This window comes from Primulina tabacum, chromosome 3 (assembly GCF_025594145.1).
Source record: "Primulina tabacum isolate GXHZ01 chromosome 3, ASM2559414v2, whole genome shotgun sequence".
Classification (NCBI taxonomy): Eukaryota; Viridiplantae; Streptophyta; class Magnoliopsida; order Lamiales; family Gesneriaceae; genus Primulina; species Primulina tabacum.
This window is the reverse complement of record NC_134552.1, coordinates 25712822-25733787: the sequence shown is the minus strand read 5'-3', so window position 1 is coordinate 25733787 and position 20966 is coordinate 25712822. Positions and strand designations below refer to the sequence as shown.

Below are 20966 nucleotides of genomic sequence, written 5' to 3'. Positions count from 1 at the left end.
CACACACATGTGCAGATTATGGGGTCAAGTTGCAGCATGGTTTGGGCGAGCTAGGGCCTGGTTCTATGGGCTGGGCTTGGTTAGGAGGGTGCCTAGATGGGTTGGCTAGGTTTTGGCTCGAGATGGCTCGGGCGTGGCTCGAGTAAATTGGGAGATGGCTCGGGTGGTTCGGTAAGGGGTCAATATTTCGAATTTAAGAACTAAAATTGAATCCATGGGTCCACGTGTGTGGCTCATGACTTGGAAGGGTAGGATAAATCATAAAAATGTTATGTTAAAAATTTGGGATCAAAATAACGAGTTTTGGATTTATTCGGAATTTAATCGCCGCGCGAAACGCTAATTAACGAGTTAATTGAAAAACCTAGTTTTAGGCTTTATAAAATTATGAAAAATTATATTTAAGCTTAAATAATTATTAAAAGACTAAGTTTTTAATTTGGAAATTTTATATTAAGGTTTGGTTTAATTCGGGATTAAAACACGTTAATATGTCTTATTTAAATATTAATTTAAAAGTCATCGATTTAAGCCAAATAAAAATACGAGAAAATTCATTTAAGCTTAAATAATTATTTAAAATATTCTAATGTAATTAAATGCGAGAAAAAGATAAATTCGAGAATTTTTACGTCCAGGGGAAAAACGGTCTTTTTACGCTTAGGAAAATACGAAAACGGTTGGCAGCGTCCCGAAGGATCATAACGCATGTTAAATGATATTTATGATTTATTATGATGATTTTGATGATAATATGTATTTTTACGATTTATGGTAAAGCTGTGCAATTATACTGTCAAAAATGCTATTTTTGGAAAGCTGTCTTATTTTATGATTTTTAAAGAAAAGGAAAATATTTTGAGGGATGTGAATTGACTGTGACAAAAGATATGATATATGATATATGATTTGTGGGGGATCCGTTTATGTTGAGGACGGTGAACTTACAATTTTGTGGGGATGTCGTAAGGGGAAAAGGCCCCAGAGGGAGCCCATCTACGGGAAAAGGCCCCAGAGGGAGCCCATTTATGGGACAAGGCCCCAGAGGGAGTCCGTCTATGGGAGAAGGCCCCCGAGGGAGCCCCGACGATCGTATTTCCATGGTGGAGCCTAGTGCACACCCCCATGGGCCATGTGGAGCTAAGACTGCAGTCGACCAAAGGATAAAAGCTAGTCATTTTCAAGGATCAAACTTCACCCAAAACGATATATAATTAAAAGCTTATGATAAAAATGATTTTTATGATATATGATTTATGATGATGATGATTAAAGCTATTTTTAAATGATTTTTAAAATGATTTATTTATGATTAAGTTATTTTAAAATGAATTTTACTATTTATGATTTTTTTTATGCTCAAATAATTTTTAACGGTTTATTTATATTCAAAAGATTATTTTAAATAAAAATATGATTTTTAAATGTATGTGGATGTATACGTATTATTTGTTAACCATGTTTAGAACGTGTTGAGTCTTTAGACTCACTAGGTTTGTATGATGCAGGATTTGATGATTTTGGAGGCGGTGACGATTGAGTCGATCGAGTGCAGCAGTACACACCCGAGGGCCTTTATGTTTCCGCACTAGCTAGATAGAATTATGATTTAAAGATTTTGCCAATGATTTTTATTAGAGATATTTTTATGCTTTATTTTATTGTTAGCCGATCTTTTCAAAGATCGATTTAGGATTTTAATTCATGCTCTTGAGATTTAAATTGATAAATTTTTATGATTCATGATTATGTTAAATTATTTTATTCAGTAATTTAGAATTTATGATTTAAGATTATAAAAAAAAAAATCGAGGTCGTTTCATAAGATCCTCGAAATGCACCTGGAAGTTGCTGGAATTTTTTTCTGCACAATAGAAGATCGAACCCTAGCTACATGTTCAAGCCAAAAACTCAACCCTACACCGAACCATCCCAGACCAAACCCAAACCAGACCTTCCTAGACCACGACTGGACCCTCCTGGAATTATCTAACTGTGGTCCCTAGCCCCATGCATGCGGACGTGCGCGGACCACCCGAACAAGCCAAAACACGACCACTTTTTCACTCCTAATCTCACGATCTGCCCATGGACCGCTTCCAGCCGTGCACTGACCATGTAGGACCCCTACGCAGACCCGCCAGGGCCTAAACCACAACCTGGGACAACCTGTGCACAGCCGCCCCAACACCTAAGCCCGATCGAACCATATTTGCCTAAAAACATGATAGATCTGATCGACCTGAACCTAGCATGTAGAAAACATACAAACCTGTCGTAGATCACGCCTCAGACCTCAAACCTGGCATCCCCCTTCAAACCATGGTAAAAATGTGAGGAGTAAGACAAGAAAATCCAATATTTTCATGTAAAAACCTTGTGAAACCATTGTATATCAGTAGATCTATAAAATGGCATGCAAGATCAATCAAAATATGTAATAGGATGTGAAAGATGAGAAAACAGAGGTATAGGGCGTGCCTTTGCGTTTAAATGCTCGAAATATCCAACAAACGGGGCGAGGGACGAACACGTGAGGGACGGGACAATGCTTCTACTGAACTTTCCTACAAAAACCGTGACAAAACCTGTTGAATGTGAGTGTGTGTGTGTGTGGAATAACTGCTGCCGAATGGGCGGGGAGAAGGCTAGGGTCTACGGTGAGAAAAGTGAAAAAACAAAATAATAAGGGAATGAGCCAAATTTTGATATACAATAGTGCAGTGATCTAGGCCCAAGAATCATTCTAAATAGGCTCAATAAGCCCAAATACGTGTACGTAAAATATTTCGTTCTCGTACATTTTCAAAAATACTACATGAACTCTCAATTTTGCTAAAAATCGACTACCGGTTTAAAATATGACTCGGCATGTAAAAATATCTTAAAACTACTCATTTTCGAAAATTCATGATAAATGGATCATATATTAATTAATTAAAAATATATTTTTCTTAAACTGTCTCCGGTCACCTGTTTTTCGTTCGAGCATCGAATACTATCAAAAGCCCTTATTTATGTAATCAAGTAAATCATGCCATATAATCATAAATCATGTCATAATTCTGTATTTAATGTATTTAAAACATTTAATTAAACATTTTATGTCGTTTGAATTTCTAAACTTTAGGATATATGTTGAAATAGGCCGTTTCGAGCAGAACTTTTTACCTTTCATTGGACAAGTTTGGCCATTCGAAACATCTTCGCACCAACTTAAGAGGAGTGTTAAGATGATCCTTGGAGTAAATATTTTTCTTTTTCAAATTAGCCATAAGGATAGCCTATCTTCTTGCCGAAAGATTTTCAATGTAGTTAGGCTCATCGTGTATAATTTCAAGTGTACATATTTGTGTAAATTATGAAGAAAAATAGATTGAAAATTATTACAATGAAAGATTTTGGTCCGAGCCTTCTTTTCTTTAGGATTAAGTTTGTAAGACGAATTTCCGGTCAGTCTGATTAATAAAAAATATTAAATTTTATTTAAAATTATTTTTGTAACTGCTTACGTATAATTGAATATATGTGAATTCAACATACAAGTAGTCTTTTAGGACGGAGAGACTCCAAGGCTGTAGGAGGGCTTAGCTACTTGGTTACGTGTTATGGTAGGATCTTGTACGTGAACGTTTTATATAATATTTTAATAATTATTTCGCCTCTTTTAGGCGAACAAAACTACATATTTTAAATTATTATCCTGATAATTATTGTACATCATCAATTATTAGTGAGGACTAGACTCACAATATATTTACATTAGCTGTATGTATTGACCGATTGATGTAGATGGATAATATACTTTATCATATTTAAATTAGCACCATGACTTAGAATTTATTTTTAAATAAAATTAATTAATCGTATATTTATGAGATAAGTCAACTTGTATATCGTCACATCAATGATACTGGTATGTATGTATTTTGCTATCATCCACATATAGAATTACACCTCTTCTCTTCTAACCATTGGATGGTGTAAGCATCGTATCATGTTTTAACGATAAAAATGACTTTGGTTGGGTCATACCATATATGAATGTGTAGCATCTATCAGTGTTTTAAATAGAATGTTGTAGCGCATTCTAGAGAACGACGCTACATAATGCACGTTACATTTCAAAAAAAAAAAAAAAAATGCACGTTATTTCGCGTTTTACACGAATAGCGCACACTATTCAACGACGAGATGTGCTTTTACGCAAATAAAGTGCACTATCACACTCTTTTTTAAATAAAAAATGTTGCCCATAAATTGGCAAATTTAAGCGAAAAATATATTAAATACATATTTTTTTAGGTTATGTTGTTTTAGTTGTAAGATTTTCTAAATTGATGTTTTTGTTTATTTGGATCGACTTACTTTGGCGTGTAAAGATGAATTTTTATGGTTTAATGGATAAATATCTCACTTATTGCTTATACATTTGAAAACCACGATTTTTAGGCATGTAATTATTTATTTATTTATATATATATATGTATAAGAATGTATTTTCGAGTTACGGTAGCATTGCAAAGGAAACTTTTGCTCAACAAAGAAGCTAATAAATTCAATGCAGTCTAGGTACGTCATGAGCCTATACAAGAAAGTAGTCTACATTCAAACACTCAGTACCATGGAAATTTCAAAAATTGCATATACTCAGAGGACTAAGTTTTCAAATTTCGGTAAGGTAACAGGTATAGACGAATTATCTCAAAATTATGGAAAAAATATCAACCGAATTATAGTAAGATTTTTACATTACCACATATAAATACCTCTCCCTTATTCTCAAAAATTACACCTTCAAATTCACTCTATATTTCTAAAATATTCTCCCAAGTGCTGCAGCACTTTCGAAGATTTTTCGAAGCGAAGTTCTCTCCATTTTTTTAGTGTTACATTCAGGCCAAGCGTCTTTTGGAATCCGATCTCACCGTTCAGAATACACTATCTTGTATTATGAACATCTTGTCCAAACTTCTGCCAAATCTAAAGGTTAGTTTTTCTATATATTCTCCACAAGGAAACTGATTAGATTTTAGACGAGAATAATAAACCTACGGTTTTTTGTCCATAATCAGGTTAAAACGGCTATCAAACAGGATCTCTACCGTCTATAATTTAGCTGACGTAATGTTGAACGTAGTGTGAAAGTTTAAGCTCAATCCAAAGATCCAATAAGTCGACAAGAATCCTTCAAGGTGACTGATTTTCTGATCGAAATACTACTACGTTTTGGAAGTCCTTTTTTGCGTGATTCTCATGTGGTTTCATATTATTCAAGCAATACTAAAGTAAGTGGGCTTGTTTTAAAACTATATATTTTATTTATGACTTAGTTCGTTTTTGAAAGTTTCGGCAGACCATTTTTATTATTTTTCTCTTTCTTGTGAAACGATACATTATGTTTGGCACTGTGAAGATTCAATTGGATATAGGTGGAAATCTCAATATACGATAAATTTATGGCCCTTACACGTTAGGAATGTAATCGTTATACAGCATCGCCTACTTAGATGAGTAAAAATTAGGTACTAATATCAATAAACAATGGAAAATACAGGAATCTCAGTGTGTAGGTCAATCAATGCTTACATTTATGCTTATGATATATGTTATACGAAATATGTTATGCATGATGTGTTATTTCGAAGATAATATGTATTTGTTATGTTTGTGCTCGAACGCCCCCCTTTTACTAAATGACAACCATATCACTCACCCTTATTCTCCCTCTCATATATGTCAAAAGATCAGATAGAGGAAGAAGAATATTACTAGTTTTAGGGCTGGTGATGGACGAAACGACAAAAAGTTAATGTGGTTTATATCCCATTAAGTTTTATTTTATTTCTCGTTGTAAACGCTTCCTCATATTTTTATCATTTTAAGAATTTATGTTGTAAAGACAATTTTATGATTGATTGTGAGTAATAAACAAGATTTTGATTTATACTATACTATGAAGGTGGTTTTTTTTTATTGTGTGGTTTTAAACAACGTCAGTGTCGACTGACTCTAAGCACAAGGCGTGAATGTTGGAATTATTTTGTGGGCTCATTTCATAATTTAGTTAATTGTACATGGACAATTTATCTAATAAAGGGCCCAATAAAGTTATCTAATTAATTATGGGTTTTCAAAGTATTAAATAAATTGGTATGATCCACCTTATGTGTAGAAACCCAGCCCAATTAGGTCATCTATGATGGGTTGAAGACTGCTAAGGTTTTATAAGGTTATGGTCCCTAAGGCACAGCGAATACAACAAAGAATATATACGGTGCTCATATTCTAGATCTCTCTCCTTCTCCCATCAAAGACAAGAATAAGGTGGTCGATTCTCTGTTGCCTTGGAAGATCCATAACTCTGACGATATATCAATCAATGGATTCTGGTACGTATTTACTGTTATTTATATTTTCTTATAATTCGACATGAATTCCTGGCGTGTTGTGATTATGGATTTAATCACATGATTTATAGATTTATTTTATTAAATCTCCAACAAGTGGTATCAGAGCCACGTTTATGTTGAATTATTAGAATTTTGTTTATTGATAAATTGAAACAAAAAATTATGTTTTATTCCCAGATCTGAGGCGATTTTTTAGTCTGTAAAATTTTTTTGGATTGAGATCTTATTTTTCCTTAAAAAATTTCTGAATTTTAATCTGAATAAATTCATGCTCTTTGGATCTAGAATTTTCGTTTTTTTTTCATCCAAAATTTAAATTTATTTTATAATTTTTTTTTAAAAGCGAAAATTCGATTTTTGGATTTTGTGATAGACCGCCGGATTCAAGGCGAATCGGACGTCCTCCGGCCACTTTCCCACAGCGAATGTTTAGGCATTTTGTTCATAACATTCAAGCGCTTGTATCCATACACTCTATTGATCGAAAAACACCGTAACATGATCGAATTTTCACCTGTATCTCGGAACTTTTAGCCTCGCGTATTCCGTCCTTTTTTTGGAGATTTCGATCAAATTCAGACCATTTGGTGGTTGGAGATGGTATGTTAGTGGTCGCCGTGTGGTTAGTCGACTCTTGGGTAATGTAGCCGCTGACTGGTATTGCCAAAGGAGGTAGCGGCGGCGTGTTTGGGGTTAGGGTTAGGGTTTCAAATTTTGGGATTGATTTTTGGGTTGAATTTAAAGCCTTGTTTGGTTGTCCAAATTTTGAAATACAGAATTTTAATATTTTATTAAATTTTGACTTCCGCAATTCTGATTTGTGAAAATTAAATTCGACCATTTCAAAATTTAATTGCATGAAATAAAATTAATATGGAATTATTCATTATTTTATCCCTTTTTATTTCGATAAAATATTTGTGGATGAATAATTTTGAGGTGCAAATATTTTATTTCTTGAATATTTGGTTTCTATGCTTTATTTGGCCCAATTAAGGTAAATTAAATTTTCTTGTGAAATTTTAAGTTAAGTTGATATCTTGTATCTCAAATTTGGTTAAATTTAAATTACATGTTAATAAAGTGATTTTTTGAAATATGTAGATATTGTTAAAATTCAAAATAAATTGTGTTTCAATTTATGCGAAAAATAGCATGCCCAAGGAAGATTATTTTATGGCCAAATTGCAAACACAATAGATGATTTTCAAGTGCATTTATATCTATGCGAAAAATAGTCGGCCCAAAGAAAGACTATTTTTTGTCCAGATTGCAGACATAATAAGTGACCAAAAAAATATGTGTTTATATCTATGCAGAAATTAATCGGCACAAAGGAAGATTATTTTCTTGTCAGATTGTAGACACATTATATGATATTAAATTGTGTTAAATTGATTGCAGAAAATGATAGGTCCAAAGGAAGGTTATTTTCTGGCCAAATTTTAGCACAATATGTGGTACTAAATATGTGATAATTTCGGATTTATCCATGCATGTAATTGTCGGTCCAAAGAAAGTCATGTTGTTGGCCGGATTTATTATCAATATTTAATAATCATGATGTTTGAGTGTACTACTTGCGAATTGTTATTTTTGTTCAAAGACTAAATATCAATGTTGTGCTAGGTTTTTTTTATGGGCCCACCACCAGCATGCTTATATTTTGTGATTTATTTAATTTAAATATATGCATGGACAATATTTTATTGTGAGTTTTTTGTTCTATTTTGTTATAGCATCTTCTATATCTGCCAATCTAAACAACATTTCAGTACTTAATGGCTCAAACTTCAAGAAATGGAAAGAGCATGTTATGATAGTGATCGGCTGCATGGATTTGGACTATGCGCTAAGGGAAGATCGCCCCACACTTTTGATCAGTTCAGGAACTGCTGATCAAAAGGGTTCTTTGGAAAAGTGGGAGCGATCAAATCGCATGAGTCTGATGATTATGAAACATTTCATTCCAGATACTATAAGGGGTGCAATTCCTGACGAAAATGATGCTAGAAAGTTCCTTACTCAAATAGCAGATCGTTTCGCTGCAAACGAAAAGGTCGAGACAAGTACTATTCTCAATAAACTTGTCTTAATGTGGTACAAAGAGAAAGAGAACATAAAGGAGTACATAATGGAAATGTCAAATCTTGTGACTCGACTAAAAGCATTCAAGTTGGAATTGTTAGAAGACATATTCGTGCATTTAGTCTTGATCTCTTTGCCTGCGCAATTTAATCAATTCAAAATAAGTTATAATAACCTAAAGGAAAAGTGGACTTTGAATGAGCTTATTGCGCAGTGCGTTCAGGAAGAGGAGAAATTGATACAAGATGTGATTGAAAGTGCTCACTTGGCATCTAACTATCAAGGTAATTGCATCAATAAGAAAAAGAAATGGAGCAATAAGGAAGGAAACTCTGGGACTTCACAGCATATGGAGCAACAGAAATAAGATAAAGTGATCACTTGTTTCTTTTGCGAAAGGACTGATGGGCATGTGAAGAAGGATTGTCCCAAATACGCCAATTGGCGTGCAAAGAAAGGGTTGCCTAAGGAGCCGGTTTTCAACTGATGGTGAAAGATACATCTTATGGAAAATGACAATAAGATTGATGGTTTTTTTAAAGCTTTATTTAGGAACTGAGAATTTTTTATATTTTCTGGTATTTGAATTTAGAAATTACTTTTTGCACATTTTTTAGACGAAATTTGATTTTAGTTTCATGTTTGGACAAATCAAGTTTTTCCTTTATCCATGTGGTATTTTCAATTTTTCGAAATTCAAATATGTTTGGTATGAGTTCCTTGTTTGATAAGTTTGATAAATTGAACATCTATATTTTAAATGACATTGACATTATGCATGCATGAAATTTTGAAATTAAATGCAAATTAATTTTGTATGTTGACTTTAGTGGGAGTGAGTAAATTTGAAAGTAAACACTGAGAAGAATATATTGATGTTTATGCCCCACATATGTGGTGGTATAAATTTTATCGGGCTTGTAATCTCATTCGGATTTATAGAAAACATTGTTTAGATATTGTGAACATCATTAGAATGTTGGACATATATTAAAGAAACCCGACATTGGATTATTAATCGGGTTATGCGGTACATAAAGTGAACTAAGGATTTTATGCTCACACATCGGAAATCTGACATTTGGAAATAGTTGGATATTTGAAATCCGAATAAAGTTGTGGAATTTTATCATCGGTAATGATCATTGATCTAAGAAACCATTGAGGATCAATTGTGATAATAAAGTCGCTATATTATACTTAAAAAACAACTGAAACTTGTAGAAGTCAAAATATATTGGCATGAAGTTTCTAGTTGGAAGGAAATAATTCAGAGTGGTTGTGTGTCAATCAAGCATGTTATTGCAAACTCTATAATTGCGGATCCGTTTGTCCTGGGTTGGTCACCCAAGATTTTTGGTCACGTGACACACATTGATGTTGTCCATATAGTTGATATGCCTGTATAGTGGGAGTTTGTATTCGGTTTGAGAATTGACTCATTTGACATGATTTAAGATTTCTGTACAGACTAAAGTTTATTTGAATTACTCTGAAATAAAGTGATGTCTTTCATAGCGGTTTAGCATTTGGTTGAAAGTCTGTTATTGGACTCTTTGAGTCATTAGGAGGACCAGTTGGAAATACAGGTTTTATTCTTGGATCAAATTTATGTATTTCCATGTTACACATTCATACTTGATCTATGTTATTGATTATGCTAATATTGTGATCATTGATGGGTCCTAGTGATTTTAAATGTAGCGATGACTGCTTTGGTTCGATATTGGTATAATTGATAGACCAGATTGTTAAGGAATATTTTGGTTTAGATAACAAGAGCTCAATCCAAGTTTTTGCATGTACAATATCCGGATAACTTATGTGGCCCAAGTGGGAGATTATTGGAATTATTTTGTGGGCTCACATAATTTAATTAATTGTACATGGATAATTTATCTAATAAAAGGCCCAATAAAGTGATCTAATTAATTATGAGTTTCCAAAGTATTAAATAAATTGGTATGATCCACCTTGTGTGTAGAAACTCATCCCAATTAGGCATTCTATGATGGGTTGAAGACTGCTAAGGTTATGATCCCCAAGGCACAGCGAACACAACACAGAATATATACGGCGCTCATATTCTATATCTCTTTCATTCTCTCATCAAAGGCAAGAATAAGGTGGTCGATTCTCTGTTGCCTTGGAAGATCCATAACTCTGACGCTATATCAATCAATAGATTCCGGTACGTATTTACTGTTATTTATATTTTATGATAATTGGACATGAATTCTTGGCGTGTTGTGATATATGGATTTAATCACATATTTATAGATTTATTTTATTAAATCTCCAACACTGACAACGTAAATATTTTTTAATTAAATAAATTAAATAGTTGACCTGAACGAATAGCTTATGCTATGCGCTGTGCTATTTACGCCAGGACAAAAGTACTACGGGCCAACGCTACGCTCTTCAAAAGACTAGTATAGATTAAAGGTGCAACATTCGTTACGTATATTCAACCATTGAGTCCCTTGTATTGTTAAAACTTGGTATCTTTAAATTTTTTACAATTTTATTCTTCTGTTTGAATTTTTTTCTTGTGAGAGTGCTTACGTACTGTTGAATGTTTTAGCAATTGTTAGTATCGTATCACTACTTCCACGGAGAAGAAACTGAAATTGATTAACAAATTACTAAATTTGTAAATAATAATAATAAACTACGGCTGAACTTTAACGACTTAGAGGATCAAAATCTCAACGACGTCAAAATACATGACTTAACTTTTTCTTCCGAAAAAATCGTGGTATATAACTCTTGTATAAATTCGTTTGATTTCTGGTAAAACATCATCCACATATTTGATGAATTTGAGTTGAATTTTGTGGATTATATTTTTATAATCATCTCCATTTGTTGAATGGAGAATTAGTCAGTTAGCTTTGTATGATTTTGAGCAAAATAATTTGTAAAATTTTCAGGGAAAACGTAGACCTTAACGAATAATAATGTTTTTATAGTGTAACATTAGCAAACAGCTAAGATTGGCATTAAATTACAAGTTATAGATTCAACAGTTTGATTCCATACAAATCTTTTGCAAAAACTTTTCTGAGTTCCTATATGATGCAATGAATAGGATATAGTTACACTTAATTATTCTAATGGAACGTCTCTCAATCAAGCCTAATCCCTCAACTTAATATTAAAATAAATGGTGTTAAAGCCATTTTCAGAGGCTAATTAAGCTTTCCATGAAGACGAAATATCAACAACTGCTTCTCCAACTGTTAAGTAAAGCCCTTCCATCTCGAATGAAGCCAAAACATTTGACTGATGCAACTTTTCAACTACACTTCCGACAGGGTTCGCGAGCACAAGCTGCACAATGAGATCGAATGGTTAGCACAACTTTTCTACTACATTAACTAAATGTTTACAGCGTGATGTAAAAGATTGAAATTTTGGTAGAGATATTTGAAACTAGTGGTTATGTGAGGGTTTATGGTGTACCTTAAGTGACCGTTTATCGAGCATCTTTCGGAGTTCGTTGATCATGTCTATACCACTCGTGTCGATTGCTGTAACAGCTGAACAAGAAAATAGAGTATCCAGTTACTATAAATTGAATGTTGTGTGTGGATATTATCAGGTGTTGACAAATCAGGAAAATTAGTAAATTCACAGGCAGCAGGATCGAAAATCTGTCGAGACTAACCTGTCATATCAAGAATCACAACTTTCATATTGCTTTTGTTGTTCGATGCCAGCAACTCTTCTTCTTCTCTAATCCATCTCAATATCCTGCAGTTCAAGAGTTAAATGCTGGCAATATCCGTTTCATCTCAAGATTTAGGAGAAAAAATTCTGAATCCGCTTCTGACCTTTCATGTAGGTAGGTAGTATTGGCGAAGTAGATAGGAGACTCCACCGAAAGGATTAGAAAACAAGGAACTCTCGCAGCTTCTCTGTACCTGCTAAGGTTTTGATATATTTGTGTCCCTGGAATGTTCCCTAGAACTGCTGTGTTTGGCCGTGTTACGTGCAACAATATCTTGAAAACCGAGACTCCAACCTGATCCATATTTAAGTTTCAAAAAAAGGGCTCAATGAAAATTAACGCAAGTTATTTATGAAAGTTACAGTAGAGAGCTTACTGCTATAGCGAGACCAGCAGGTACTGAGATGAATAAAACACCAAGAAACGAGCACAAGCAAGCCACAAAATCGAGTTTGTCGACTTTCCAGAGGCGAAAAGCAGCCTCGTAATCCATTAGTCCTATAACAGCAGTTATGATAATTGCCGCTAAAATGAGATTGGGAGTGTAATGGAACAGGGGCATGAGAAATAGCAGTGTCACTAGCACAGCAGCGGCCATTATTACATTGGACACTACAGTTTGTGCTCCAGCATTGTAGTTTACAGCAGATCTTGAAAATGATCCTGGTAAAATAAGATGGGTTTTTTTGCTGCTATTAGATTTTATCCTATTAGGGCTCAAGAAAATGGATTTGAAATGTGAAAATTACCGGTGGTAACATAGCACGAAGTGCACGAGCCTGCTATGTTCATTAGGCCTATTGCCACCATTTCTTGATTCCCATCTACTTGGTAGTTTTTCAGAGAACCAAATGTTCTTCCCACTGCAATCCCTTCCTATAGATGAGGAGAAATAAAATTAAACAAAGCACACGACTCGACTTGAAGCCAAGACCTATTAATTAGAAAAACAAGAGTTCTTACATTCAGACTGTTTGGTTTGTACAGACTTACAATAAAATGTATTTTCATCATGAGTATAAGCTCCTTTGAAACCGTAAAGAACCATACAAGTTCTCTAAGTTTAATGCAAATTATGTATGAAGATCTGTACACGAAGAACATACCGTGAGAGACAGTATCCCGGTTATAATTCCAGTTTTGACAGCAAGAGCCAGATGGGAGCCACTAAAGAATAGCATGTTCAAGGAAAGTGGATTCAGACCCTTGGGCAAGTGACCAATCTGGAAAAGAAAAGGCTCGTTAAAATTTAAGATGAACCAGAAACATATTCGCATAAGCACAAATTTCTTACCGTTTTGATCTGTTGAGCTTTAGAATTAAGGCAGACGACCAGTATGGTTGATACTATGACGGATGCTAATGGTGCAGCTGCCGATATCCAAAATAATTTTGGTTTTCTCATGCTCTGCATTCAATAATGAAGTTTATGATAACATTTGGAATGTATTTTGAATCATAGGCCAAAAAGTTATCGAAGAAAAAAGATTTAAAATGAAAAAAAAAAACTCACAATTTGTCTTGCAGTCAATAACAAGACCAGGAAAACCATGGCCATAACAATGGTCTGCCAAGACCACTGCAGAAATGAAATAAAATCCTCGTTAACGTGTTATATTCGAAGATTAAGATTAAAAAAATTAGTTGCATAACTTTCCACCAAAGAAATTGGAATCACAACAATTCTGCCAAGTATAAGAAGGAAATTTTGTTGTCCAGAAAAGGGTCACTGCATTTTGGAAAACGACATTTCCATAACCCCTATGGTGTCTAAGAAATAGATTACTCATGCAGAGGCACTACTTATGAAACATGGTTTTGGATTGATCTTTGACGTAAAATTTCAAACATTCGAACTTTCCTAAAGATCGTACCTCATTCCTTGTGATGGAAAACAGACGATAAAACGGGAATGAGCTGCATTTTTGCTGTAAAATGGACTATTCCAAGCATCCCTTTTAGCTGTTGCAAAGAAACAATGACTGCTGCACCAGCCATGAAGCCAACTAGAGTCGCCTTCGAAAGAAAATCAATAACAAATCCTAACCTGTAAATCACATCGAATTTACTCGTTAGGACATCAAACAAAAAATGAATATTTTCTTGAAACATCCATATTCTGGGGCGAACAAAGCGAAGTGAAAAACAGAACAGGCAGCCCCTTGAACTAAATTCTTTGATGCTCCACGATAATATACCTTAGAAAACCAAGAGAAGACTGGAATAGCCCTGCAAAAAACGTTGCAGTGAAGGCCAGTTGAAGGTAAAGAGTTGGATCTTCATTGTAAGAAACAACTTCACTAAGCATTGTTCCCATCACAAGAGAAGCTATTGAGACAGGGCCAACAGCAAGATGTCGAGAACTCCCAAGAACTGAATATATCAGAGGCGGCACAAAACTCGAATCTGCTCAATAACAAGTGTTTAAAATGATTATTTTGTGATTTCAATGATAAAATACAGTTTGATTCTTGAAATGTTTGAGGTTTGGTACATACATAGCCCAATGATGGGTGGCAAATTTGCTAGCTTCGCATAACTAATACCCTGTGTAAAAGACAGAACACATCATCCAGAGTTTAATGAAGGATCCCAATCATTATTTACTTGGATATAACTTAACATTTTTATTCAGACAATATATATAATCTAGAAAATATTCATATTATCAAGAACAAAATTCTGTGGCTGACTTGACAAATTAGATTTCCAGGAAAATTCAGTGGACATATTTTGCTTCACAAATCAAAATATAATCACCATTGAATTTATATTTGAAAGTCTTGGAATGTCGGAATTATTAGCTAAAAATTATAGAGTGGACGTGGAATTATGTCGAGGGGTGAGTAAACTCTTTCTAGATTAGACAAAAGTTGGACCAAAACTTTTTTATGACCTAATCAAATAGGAAAAAAAAATCAAAAGTTTCATTTAATGTTATTTTTTAAAAAAACCAAAACATGTTTTTTTTAAAAAACTTTGGCAAAATCCATCATACGAGAGAAAATTGTAGTTTCGGTATTTCACTCTTATTTTTTAGAGATTGTGGTTTTCTATGTCAAATTTCAATCTTAGTCATTTACTACACACGTCGAATGTAGCAACATATTATATCTGGGTCGCATTGGAAAATGACAAAAAGGAATAAAAAAATAAGTAAATCTACCATGCTAAGATTGAATCTTGACAACATAATCAATTATCGAAATTATAATTCTCTCAATAATTTAATAATGGATAAATATTATCAAGTCATCTCTTGTGATCAGTTCGAATATTTTGAAAGGGAATTTTTCAGCGTGACATAAAACTTAATCTATTTTGATTTCTTTAGGTTGGTAGGATAGCCAACGTGCACGTTAGCTTCTTGAATGATAACCCTGTGCAGATATTCTTCTGTTTTCTGATATAAACATGAAAATTATTATTATTAATTAGGCCAACTCTATTATGAACACATATAATGCAATCACAACTTTTGCACAAACTGATTAAAAACTAAAGTTTTTAAAGGCTTTGGTCTATGTTACTTAGTAATAGCACTCTCATAAATTATATATAAGATGTTCTTGTGAACATCTGAATTCAAATCGAGACCACCACTCTCGTTATAGATAGTATGACCGGTTTTAAAGGGATATGATAATCAAATTTGATCATCAAAACTGGACAAAATTTCACCTTATTTTTTTAAAAAAAGAATCACATTTTGAATTTTTTTTTTTAAAAAAAAGTTTGTACCTGTGGGATCGCGAGGCTTCCAATAGTGAGCCCAGAAACAACATCCGATTTCAGAAGCTGGAAACTGTAATTGGGTGCCCATTTGAAGATAGGGAACATAAACTGCAGCCCCAGAACCAACTTCCTGTACCACGTTTGATCCTTAAACTTGTGGAGCGGGTCGTCCGCGAAGAAGATCTCCAGCAGGCGGTGCCGGAGTTTCTGCGCGGTGGTTCTGGGCGGCGGCAGGCACACTCTGTGCACTTCCAACGGTGGTTGTGGCACCGAACCGATGCCTGCAGGGGTGGCGGTTTCTACCATCAATGGTGGTGGGGCTTCGAGGTCTGAAAAATGTTCGATTCTGTTTGAATTCAAGCCCATTTTTGTTGGGATTGAGTGGTTTTTTCTCAAGGGAAAAGACAGTTAGGGGAAGTTAAACTTTGGTTTGGGAACTCTGATGGATTTTGCCAACAATCTTCGAGCCTTTTTATAGTGGCAAATATCTTGCATGGACTCTCTCTATATAAATATAAATATAAATATAAATATATTTTTTATTTTTAATTTAATTTAATGTGGAAGGAACACAGTAATAATTATATTTACCAAAACAATTTTGGTTGCCAACACTTTAATGTGCACGCGTGTTGATTGTGAAGAGCTTTTCAGAATGATATATAACAGTTCAATTATATGAGAATGTATCTTCGACCGCCCCGGTCAATTAAAAATTGTTGTTTTTATGTTAAAATTATTAATTTTCCTAATAAATATATACTAGTCGACATGTCTCAGTTTTTACAGTGATAAAACTGTGAAATCGTCTCACATGAAACTTGCTAATTTACTCGTACAAAATCTCGTAGTACATATATTTTATGTTTCGGGGAAATTATATAAAATTCAACGAAATTTTTTTTGTATATGAATAATCTAAAAACAATCAAATTCTCATCTTAAGGAAATCTATCCTATATTTTTATGTAAAAGAGTCGTCGAGTTTTGAAAATTTCTCTCTAAATTACTTTTAACTTATTTGATTGTTAAATTATTAATTATCTCATGATTTTATAAGATGGATATATATATATATATCGTTACTAGAATTAAATTTTTTTATTAACGATTCAATATTAATATATATGCTCCTATCCTTTTAAACAAAATATTTTTCAAAAAAAGGGACCCTGGCCCCTGGACTATCTGTTGACATTGTGTCCCATGCTTATGGGACTATAATCCATACCTGTCCTAGAAGCTCGGTCACTAAGCTCGGTCACTGGTTATGATGTGAGCACGAAAAAAGGGACCCTGACGCCTGAACTATCTGTTGACAGGGCCCCTTATACCAAAGCAAGAAGCCCGGGTTTGCATTAATATGCAGTGATCTAATCGGTTTGTCAGGTTGGATGCACATTTAAGGATGGTAAGGTATTTTTTTTACTCAAGCTGGCTGTCATTTAGTCTTCTCTCTTAATCCCATGACTAGCTCTTGCCTCGTAGTCTTTCTTACTCCGTCCTCTCCAAAGATGACCTAGACCCGAACCCGGACTCCGGTCCTCTCCAAGTTTTCATATATGAATTTAAGTTTGTGTATAAGATAATTTGATATAGAATTCCTTATTTTATTTTAATGTAGTTAATACATATATATCTATACATACATATATATATGATGCGATCCGGGTGAAATGGAAGAGTCGGGTCGGATGCTCCACCAAATCTGCTATCGATATAGTGAAGGAAATAAGAGTAGAATGTCTGGATCAAAAGCTTTTCTCCTTGGACAGCCGAAAATGATCTGCAAACAAGAAGATAACAACGTGAATGGGCGTCGGATGGGTATCCGGCGTGGCCACTCCGATGCTTAAGTCAGTGAAGGCCTCAAGCAAGAAACCAATCTAACCAGGTGATGGTTGTGATATTTGTGTACGCAATAAATGAGTAATAAATGTGAGTATTCAATATCTGAATAGAGAGTAAATGTAAAGAGAGAACCTGGTATGTATAGTAGGGGATGTAATGATGACCTCGTTCTTTGTGCTACCTACTAATTATAGTAGGGCGGCTGATTATACCCTACATTCTGACATGTCAAATCTCCTACTAGTCACATCCAGTCCTACCTGATTTTGTCAACCACTTAGTGTTAGAGATAGGAACGGCTGCCCACACCTTATCTTATTGGTATACGCGAGTGTGGCGCTCATATCGAAATAATTTGAGAAGAAAGCTTCCCGGGAATTTGCATGAGAGTCTCGGCATCCAATAGCCCGGGGAGAAGATGTTCCAGACGTTCCCTGGCCCGGCCTTCTGATGAACCCTTTTCACAGACCCTCCCTGTCCTTGAGCTATCCCCTCAATGTCCCGGGTTGCTCGAGATCCGGGCTTCAGTGCAGATTTTCGTCCTATTGGCCCGGATTCATCCATGACCCGAGAATATCCTATTTTCTTGACACGAGCACTATGCATGGCCCGGGACATCCCGGGATATCAATATATATATATATATATATATATATATATATATATATGTATGTATGAATATGATAGACAAACTATATATTTTTTAGAGATTTTATAGTTAGTGAACTTGGGGACAAAATTTCTTTTATTTGATCAAACACGACATATTTTTGAAACAGTTTTCTTGATGAATAATGGAGCGAGTCATTTAATGTGATTTTGGAAATCGTAAGGTCAAGATAACCAAGACATATTAAAGGCAAACTAATCTTTTAGATTGTTTTTATTAAGATGAATTTGAAATATATGAATTTAATTTTAATTTTATTATTTATATTGAAAATATTATCAAATTTTAATTTCATATATTATTTATTTACGCGTTAGTAATACAATGTATAATGAATTTGAAATGACATATGAGTATTGAATCGACTTGAAATTCATCATAATTAAAATTAAACAATATATAAAAATGTTATATAGATGGATTTGACTCTATGATCTTAATTTTTTTAAAAAAAAATATTTGAAATTTATGAATATGAAATTAACCTAAAAAAATATAACTTTAATATCTAAATATAACTTTAATTTATCAGTCCAATATAATTATTAGTACTTAACCACACATGTCGTTCCGTTTGTGGTTTTCCAAGAGTGACGCGTCGTGTGTTAGATATATAGGTCAGGTGCGGTGGTATTTACATGCGACTTTTCACATGGTAAGGTTGGTCAGCATATTTCGGCCTCCCACTTAGTGATGGCAATTTTTCCCATTGGTTTGGGATCCGCGGGAAAAGTCCGAAACGGGAATGGAGATTTTCGGTTTTTTCGGGTTTGGATTCGGGTTCAGGGATTTGAAAAAATTTCCGATGTAATTCGGGGCGGGTATGGGATTACTATCCCCATCCTCGAAATCCCCGAACCCGTCCCGAAAATAATATCAATAATAAAATAATAGTATTATTAATATTAATAATATTATAATAATATTATTTTTTAAAATATTAATAATCTTATTATTATTAATATTGATATTGATATTAATATTATCTCTAATAATAATAGATAATAATAAGTTTTGGTTTGAAAAAATATCCGAATTCGCCATCGTCTTGTCATATTATTATTTTTGAAACCGGGATGGGGGCGGGGATGTGAAGTTGATCCCCGAAGTTTCGGGTTTGGGGATTCCCCGAACCCGAAAAAGCGGGGATTCGGGCGGGTATGGGGGTGGGGATGGAATTCGAGGATAGGGATGGGGATGGAAAACCCGCCCCCGCCCCCGCCCCCGCCCCGGCCCATTGACATCCCTACTCCCACTTCATTAAAATTTTCGAATGGACGGTGTCATTTCCTTTGTTAAATCTCGAGCTCTAGCTATTTGTTCGATCCTATCCTATCCATAGGATACAACTCAACATGCCCGGAACTATATTGCAACTTGTGAGATAAGTGCCTCAAACTCACAAATTTGAGGACACCAATTTTTTTTTTAAAAAATCAACTAATATCCTATGCACATGAGCTCATCCCATCGATCCATAAATTTAAAAAACTTTTTATTTTGTTTCTAACAAGTTTATCTAGTGCGCAGAAAGCTGAAACTGATTAGGTCTTGAACTGATCAATTCCCGAGCTAAAACTAAAGATATCGAGACGCCAACTGAAAGCGCCAACTGATTGCCAAAACTGTCAGCTGATAGGTGGTTCAACAGCAAATCTTTAGAAGCCCGGCAAGCTAATGAACAGCCCAACTAATGAAGAACCCAGCTAAACAAAATAACTGATACAGTTCACCAGATCAGTTTTGAGAACCAGTTCAGAGCATCAGTTGTAACTGATCAGTTCGCATATCACGACAAGACTATCAAATGAAATCCAGCTAAGCATGGATATACAAGGTACAAGCTACAAGTTACTTCAACGATGAATGTACAATAATAAATGTTGCAAAAGAGCTAAAAAAGGAAAGCTTCCAGAACAGTTGTCAGAATGAAAAGACATATCCTAAGGAAGCACATTCAAATGTAACAGACATTATTATTGAGTCTTCGTATATGATCAGCTAAGAGTCTATAAATACCAGATCAAGACCATTAAAGAAAGTGTGGAACTACAACAAAATACTAGTGTGTAAAAAAAAACAGAGGACACACTCATTTCATATCAGCTTACTAGAAGCAGTTAGCCCAATTGTATGAGAACACCTTCGTGTTGTATTGATTAGATCAGTTCTCACACATTCACACACAATCACTCACACATACAGAGAGTTGAGCTTATTGTTTAGCTGAGTGAGTCTTTGACACATAGACGTTAAACAAGTATTGGATTGAGGGTAATGCCTTCAGTGTAAGCTAGGAGTTTAGTTAGACAGTAGTGTAAGTCCTAATCTGAGTGTGTTTGTACAAAGTATTGTATAAGTCAAAGTTTTTTAGTGGACCATACCCGAGGTGGTAGAAGGGGTGACATAGGAGCAGTTGAAGTTTTTGTAGAACCCGAAAAATCAGATTACATATAAGCCATGCATAATTACT

At 34.4% G+C, this 20966-nt stretch overlaps 2 protein-coding genes across 2 annotated transcripts; one reads left to right on the top strand and one right to left on the bottom strand.

Moving 5' to 3' along the window:
• The first annotated feature begins 8247 nt into the window (after nucleotides 1–8247).
• LOC142538616 (uncharacterized) lies at nucleotides 8248–8868 on the top strand. The gene has a single exon (XM_075643931.1). It carries the CDS (start codon nucleotides 8248–8250, stop codon nucleotides 8866–8868), a length of 621 nt encoding a protein of 206 aa, XP_075500046.1.
• Nucleotides 8869–11474: 2606 nt separating this feature from the next.
• LOC142541028 (putative sulfate transporter 3.4) lies at nucleotides 11475–16433 on the bottom strand. Its single transcript, XM_075647566.1, is given in 13 exon segments — nucleotides 11475–11837; nucleotides 11970–12046; nucleotides 12175–12260; nucleotides 12341–12531; nucleotides 12614–12900; nucleotides 12987–13113; nucleotides 13344–13460; nucleotides 13532–13645; nucleotides 13751–13816; nucleotides 14095–14284; nucleotides 14436–14643; nucleotides 14736–14784; nucleotides 15979–16433. Coding segments are annotated over 13 exon segments (2010 nt in total). The 5' UTR covers nucleotides 16339–16433; the 3' UTR covers nucleotides 11475–11699.
• Nucleotides 16434–20966: the final 4533 nt, after the last annotated feature.

Bases quoted from the DNA above. Each gene is read 5' to 3' on its own strand.
- LOC142538616 (XM_075643931.1), top strand. From the start codon at position 8,248: ATGGATTTGGACTATGCGCTAAGGGAAGATCGCCCCACACTTTTGATC.